The 7,459-nt window shown below is 35.2% G+C and overlaps 1 protein-coding gene across 1 annotated transcript; it reads right to left on the reverse strand.

The window, feature by feature from the left end:
• Nucleotides 1-205: 205 nt before the first annotated feature.
• On the reverse strand, nucleotides 206-7,161 carry LOC149558705 (small ribosomal subunit protein uS7). The gene is made up of 4 exons (XM_089832804.1): nucleotides 6,995-7,161; nucleotides 1,141-1,412; nucleotides 789-992; nucleotides 206-657 (listed from the first exon to the last, which is right to left on the reverse strand). The coding sequence occupies exons 1-4, from the start codon at nucleotides 7,058-7,060 to the stop codon at nucleotides 603-605; spliced, it is 597 nt and encodes a 198-aa protein (XP_089688930.1). The 5' UTR covers nucleotides 7,061-7,161; the 3' UTR covers nucleotides 206-602.
• Nucleotides 7,162-7,459: the final 298 nt, after the last annotated feature.

Below are 7,459 nucleotides of genomic sequence, written 5' to 3' on the forward strand. Positions count from 1 at the left end.
TAGCTACAAGAGCCCTCAAATATAGAGACATAATAGAGGTAAACATACAGATCGGTATCACACAAGGGACCACAATATATGGGGACTAAGCAAAGATGTTTTTCTAAAGCAGAGACGCAGAAGATTCCTCTGTGTAACATACAATTTAAATGCCAAATCTATAAATCATTTCCTACAAACAACACAATCGACAGGTATTCTCCAATGACAGTCAACAAGACATAAAATGCCATACCAAAAAAGAAAAATTGTGTTCCATAGTCTATACAAACACCTCAAGCCTCTTCACCACACCGAAGGCTTGAGAAGTAACAGAGACTCCCAAATAGATTATTTTTACAATTACTAAGCCTCCAAGAGATTAAAATATCCCAGCAAAGCTAAATTAAAGTCTCCAGAAAAAAAAATTACATCCTTTTGATCTAGCAAAACTTCCAAAAATGCTCAAGTGGCAAAGCTGAAATCATTTAAAACTGTTAATTTTTATATTCGATCCGATTACTATTTTAACTTAAAATAACTGATACAACCATGAATGACATACAATCAGGAATCAATTTAGTGAAGATCACTTCCAAAAAAGCTGACATGCATGGAACTGATCAACGATTTGCCTTGGCAACACGTTCAATCTCATCTTTCTTCTTAATTGCATAACTGCAAAGAGGAAAAAATTTTAATTGCATTATCACATGTGTAACTTATTATTGCAAATATGAAATTATAGCAGCAAGCTTAAGCATTACCTACATTGAAACAATCATTCAAAGCAAAAAAATAAACTAGACCTGTTTGATGATCCTTTGGCAGCATTGATGAGCTCATCAGCAAGACACTCAGCAATTGTTTTAATATTTCGGAATGCACTTTCCCGGGCACCGGTGGTAAGAAGATAGATTGCCTGATTGACACGTCTCAGGGGAGATATATCAACTGCTTGTCGTCTTACAACACCGGCAGAACCAATCCGAGTTGCATCTTCTCTTGGACCACTGTTAAGCATACAAAGATTTAATTTTAAAACTACATGCTAGATGTTTGCTCCAAAATCCACAGAAGGAAAAAATTGGACTGAACATAAAAGGAAACATGTGCAGTTAAATAAAAATAGATTCTGATTGATAAGTAGATTAGATTTACCTGTTGATGATAGCATCAACAATGACCTGAATTGGGTTCTGGTCGGTGAGCAGATGAATGATTTCCATGGCATGCTTTACTATCCGCACAGCCATCAACTTCTTTCCATTATTGCGCCCATGCATCATCAGAGAATTTGTCAACCGCTCAACAATAGGGCATTGTGCCTTTCGAAATCGTTTAACTGAATACCGTCCAGCAGTATGTGGAACAAATGTTGCATGCTTTCGTGCTGAAACAGCTATGTAATCTTGTAGAGAAAAGTCACTAACCTGCATTTCAAAATACACATAACTTTCAGCTCTTCTAATCCAGAGAATGATGCACACAGTTACAATAGACAATTTAAACAATTCACAATTCAGATACAAGTTACAGTTTCAGATTTCACTGTTTGGGTATTGGTTCGCAGTTAAGGTCCAGAAGACACATACCAGAATGAATAAGGATATGGGAACAATGATGCACATGATAGATATTTTTACTTCCAAAGAGCCCAGGGCAAATTTTGATATACATGCATTGATACAAATATCAAAAAGTAAATTTGCAGTAAAAGTTATGTTTAAGCACCAAAATATTCAAAAATATAGCAAAACCACCCCAACGCCATAATTTAGGACTTGAATAGCAATTCTAGTGATAATCTTCTAATTTAAACTCTTTGACCTCGAGTCTACAAGAAATATCTTTATGAGCCAGAATTATGTTGAATAAAAGTACTTTCATTGGCCAGTTCAGAGCATACACAGAAGACTAATAATAAAAGGCAATAATACTCATGTCAGGATTTTCATTCCATAGAGATACAACTTGACATCATAATAGGCAGTAATAGGGTGGAGCAAAAATCCTTGTATCACAGCATTAGCTCTCTAGCCAGGGCATATTTGGTTTGATGACAAAAGCAGCAGCATAAATCAGTACTATAAAGAGCGGAGCTCTTGTGATCTATCAAAAAAATATTTCAAAATATTTGAAATAGTTCCATTTCTTAGTGGCAGGAAACAGTTACACACTCAGAAAATACAGGGAACTTAGTGAAAACATCTTCTTCATGTCCTCTCTGCCAGATATGTTTAGGTTCAATAGATGAATTAACAGACCATTTGTCTGCTTCAGAATGGATCTAAGGCAAGCTGGAATATTTCGATTGGCTAACCATTGCCACAGGTTTCTTGTTTCTATCATTTGGCTAAATATTTAATTCATTCAATTTTTTAAGGTCAGGTTGACCATACTATTATATTAGCTCCCATTGTACTGCCGCAGTCCGAGTTTTGGGGCTCCATGGTAATACTGATGGCCCTGGTCTTAAAAAAATAGTTGTGGTGTTTAGTTAAGGTAATTTAATTTTAATGTCATATTATCAATCTAAACAATGAATACATTTGGTATGCCATCATTTATCTCATTAATTTATTCTTACTGCTTAGTTGATCAATGTCTCTCTCACAGTTTTCAAGTTTTCTGCATTATCTACTTTGACGGCAAGTGCATCGTATTTGTATGTCACAAACACATGCTGACAGTTTCTCATTATTTTGCATATACATTTTCTTATAAATAATATATATAAAAAACAGACAAATACCACAAAAAAATACAAGAATTGTCCTATCCTCCAATTATTTGCTTCATATAGACTTATTAAACTTCCTGTTTAGGCTACACATATATAATCAACTATAGCTCCCTCTATGACATATTTTTTCTTTGATTGTATGTTATTTCTTGTAATTTTATAACTAGTATATTACGATCTTAGATACCGATTCACTTTGCTGGATGCTGGTGCAGATGCTTCAGGGTTCTGTCCCAATGCTCGCAGGAAGCACATCCCAGGCCTGTGGATGCTTGGGGAATGCATCCACCAAGCATCCACAGGCCCAGGATGTGCTTCCTGAGAGCATCCGGCATCCGGGAAGCACCTACGGCAAAGAGACCTTTTCAACGTCAAAAATACATAAACCTCAATTTGAGCATGTGCTTTTTAGTGTTTTTTTATTCTTTTAAGTATTTATGTTCCTTTTTGCTCCTAAACCCTAAAATGGCCCTAAAAGAGGTCATTCATTGTTCATTCTTCTCATTTGGTATGCAGCTGGGCTCTCGTCTCATTCAGTCTCCATTTTGGCACCCTTGTGATTTTGAATGACTGAATTTGATTAGTGAATCTCAACTCTTGACTCTTGATTGATCAACACTGAATTATGAACTATGTTTTGATTTTGTAATTCAAATTACATTGAAATCTTGAACTCGAGTAATTCACTAACTAGTTATTTCAATTTGTATATTTGTCACTTTGTGTTTAAGTTTAAAGTTGAGCTATCAATAGTGAATTATCATGCTATGCTATGGAATGGTTTACTTTTTAATATTTCTTGCATTTCTTTGCATATATAAATTATTGTGTGTGTTTGTGTGTATCAGTGAAACACCAGTACTAGGGCACTTGGGGATGGCAGGACGGTGGGACAAGTTTCTGGGACTGGGGGGACAATAGGCCTCAATTTTGGGACAGCAGGGGGGCAGCCAGGGGGCAGCAATGAGCAGAGGACTAGGCAGGGAGGGGTATTGTATACCATACATATAGAGCTTGAAATGCTAGTTATGAAATGATGTTTCAATATAACATACGAAATTAAAATACTTAAACATAGCGAAATTGCAACACAAAATAGAACCATTGAACATTCAACATAGTAACATAGTAGATACCCAATAGTAACATGCAAAAGTCAAAATTCAAATAGAAATTCAAGTACCCACCCTAGTGGCAGCATGGTTGCGGAATGGCAGAGGCAGGGGCACTCAAGTACTCCAAGTATCCAATGCAGGGACGTCTCGCCAACCAAAACTTTGTGATTTGGGAGGGGGTGTGAGTCTCTGTCTTTCACTTATACACACACACACACACACACACACACATACACACATCCAAAATCTATAAAAAAAATTGACCATCCGTCCAACCAATTCTCACATCCGCATCAGCACATCAGCAACAGCAACTTAGATTAAGATAGATAAAAACTACACAAAAATTACAATAATATATGATTTGATTATACTACATGTATAAGCTACATAAAATATATAGATAATATGGTGCTGTCACCTCTTGCTATGGCCTATCTTGGTGTTGGCCTTTGATGATGAAGGTGCACAGTTATGAGATCAAATATGGCGAATACATAGGATAATTCCTTCTAAAATTATAAATCAGAAAAAAATGAAGAGTTTCCGGAATCTCACTTTATCTGTAATGGCACTTGTCCTTTATTCCAAATTTTGATTGAAAGCTTCTCAAAATATAGGATGGTTATTTTCGGGCATTATAGATCTTCATTAAGGGAATTTTTTATCCAGCACTATGTTGTAGCTTTTATTGCTTAAAGTAAAGGTCGACCATATTGGATATATAGGCTTAAAAGAACTGTCCTCATTTGAGGTTTGACGATATGATGATGACAGTTTAAAAAAGGGTAAAACACCGCTCAAGAAAAGTATTATAGCAGAAATAAAAGGAGTAGAGGGCAAAATTAATTGAAGAGATTATTTCATCACAGTTATCAGATCTATAAGAAGATAAGGAGAATGGATCCTTAATCAGAAGCCAAAAGAAGTTAGAACACAGATACAAATACTATAGGTCTTCTGCATTATTTCAATTATAATGTTCCAGTTTAACATATATTTATATCTACTGCTCATCATGGCTCAATAATGATTCACCTATCTCTATTCTCAGTGATTCATCTCATATGAGATTATTGTGTTCATACTCTAAATAAGATCAAGTTAAACTGAACAACCTATCTGTTGGAGAGCTTCTCCATTCCTGTAACAATTGACATTGGTGTTATCAGCGTTCTTGCTATTCTACAGAATCCCTTTCACATTTGTGCTCTGTTCAGTTTCTTTAGACTAATTTCGCTGGAAATGTACCACGCCATGCTCTAATTTATTGTTTCGGTCAGCTGAATCATCATGTGGACTCCTGTCATGGTCAAGTTGCTCGTTTATACTAAAAGATGACTTGGCACCGTTGAGAAACATTCATTTGGCATCGCAATCATGTTTTGGTTTGTATTCCAACAGTTCATATTCACTGTCACCGATTTGATATGTTGAATGCGGTTGTCAAGTATTAGGTGAGGTGGAATTTATCATGCTTGTTGTCAATATGAGAAGGAATTTATCATGCTCACTGTCAATATGATTATTAGATGGCACAACTATTGATATATGAACTACCGAACAGTTTATTATGTCAGATGACTTGGCACCATTGAGAAACATTCATTTGGCATCGCGATCATGTTTTGGTTTGTAGTCCGACAGTTCATATTCACCGTCATTGATTTGACATGTTGAATGTGGTTGTCAAGTATTAGATGAGGTGGAATTTATCACGATTGTTGTCAATATGAGAAGAAATTTATTGTGCTCACTGCCAATATGATTATTAGATGGCACAACTATTGATATGTAACTACCAAACAGTTTATTATGTCAGATGTAGTGATCATTTTTGGGCTTCTTTCCATTTTGATCTTGCTGGGCAGTTTCATGCGGTTTTAGAGTTCTGTGTGTGCAGCGATCACAAAAGAAGGCAAGTGCAATTTTATCATGGTAGATGAAGAGCTATTCTATTGTCCGTTTTCTGTATTACAACATATATCTTTTATAATGATTCAAGTGAAGAGAAAATAAACATTGTCAACAAGACATGACTTTTATGAAGCCCGTCTGAAGAATTATGATATCTGTTGTTTGTTGATTCATTATTGATAGTATATGTATGATACTTAAAGCCTTGTATGTTATGTTTGCTCATAAGGAACACGTGTGTTTAAACTCTAATTAGGGGGTATTGCTTGATTATTAAGAGTAAACAATCACTGGTAATTTATTCCTGTTTAAGCTTGAAAACTCTGTATTTGTTTGAAAGGATCCTCTTTTTCTGTTGCTGTTTTTTTCCCTCGAGTAGGAGGGGTTTCCCAGGGTACCTCTTATGTTCTGTGTTTTATGATTATCTGTTATTTGTTGTTCGTTATTCTGGTTAAAAAATTTAAATCAACAATACATAGGATAGTTCCTTCTAAAATTATTGATGGAATTTTGAATTATCTGAAAGGGTACTTGTACTTTATTCCAAATTTTAATTGAAAGTTTCTCAAAATATAGGATGGTTATTTTCGGCATTATAGATCTTAAATAAGGGAAATTGTTTCCAACACCAACTATGTTGTAGCTTTTATTGCTTACAGTAAAGGTCGACCATATCGGATATATAGGCTTAAAAAGAACCATCCTCATTTGAGGTTAGACGATATGCTGCAAGGACAGTGCTACAAGCATCATATGATGATGACAGTTTAAAAAAGGTAAAACAATGTTCAAGAAAAATATTACAGCAGAAACAAATGGAGTAGAGGGCAAAATTAATTAAAGAGATTGTTTCATTACAGTTATCAGATCTATAAGAAGGTAAGGAGAACGGATCCTTAATCGGAAAGCCAATAAAACACAGAAACAAATACTAGGAAGGAAGATTGATTCACATATTTAATGACCTGTGTGTTCAAAGGTGGTGGCTAGTATAGTTTTAAACAATGTCAAGGTTCACAAGCTCTGAGAACATATAGCAAACATATACCTTCGATCTTGTAAAAGATAGTGTACATCCCAGATATGAAATAAGGGACAACATATATATCAAAGGCAAAGTTCGCCAAGCGCATACAAAATCTTATACCAAAGGGCAAATTCAAGAGCATTAAATAAATAGACAGCCACCATGCAAATTTCAGGTATGTTAGCATTCAGAAGCATTTTGAATCCGCACCTCCACATCTTCGAAAGTCCAGCGATTGAATAGCTTAACATCGGGCTGTGTTAAGGTCGCCTCCATAGCTGCTGCTCCGCCTCTCTCTCCCTCCGCTCCAACAAGATCAAGAGAATCAAGAACTTAAACCCTAGCCCCCGTCCGTCCCCGGTTTATAATACATGGACACGATTTTTATGAATTTTTTTTTTTAAATAAGAGTTAAAGTAATTCTATAATTATTTTGTAAGCATTTAAATAGTGTTTGAGCTCTCTTTTTTTAATATAAAAAATATATTAATATCATTATTTTCCTTTCTATCAACTCTATCAAATTATATGACTTAAAATAACTAGTAGTTATGTGTCTGTGAGCAAGCAACTAGTCGACAGATTAAAGTTCAAGTACTAACTAACAGTCTAACAAGGAGGGTTATAAAGACCGATAAGAAGTTTAAGTATTATGGTCGTCTCACAAGAAGGGTG

This window comes from Cupressus sempervirens, chromosome 5 (assembly GCF_028749045.1).
Source record: "Cupressus sempervirens isolate cs-2001-9-10 chromosome 5, ASM2874904v1, whole genome shotgun sequence".
Classification (NCBI taxonomy): Eukaryota; Viridiplantae; Streptophyta; class Pinopsida; order Cupressales; family Cupressaceae; genus Cupressus; species Cupressus sempervirens.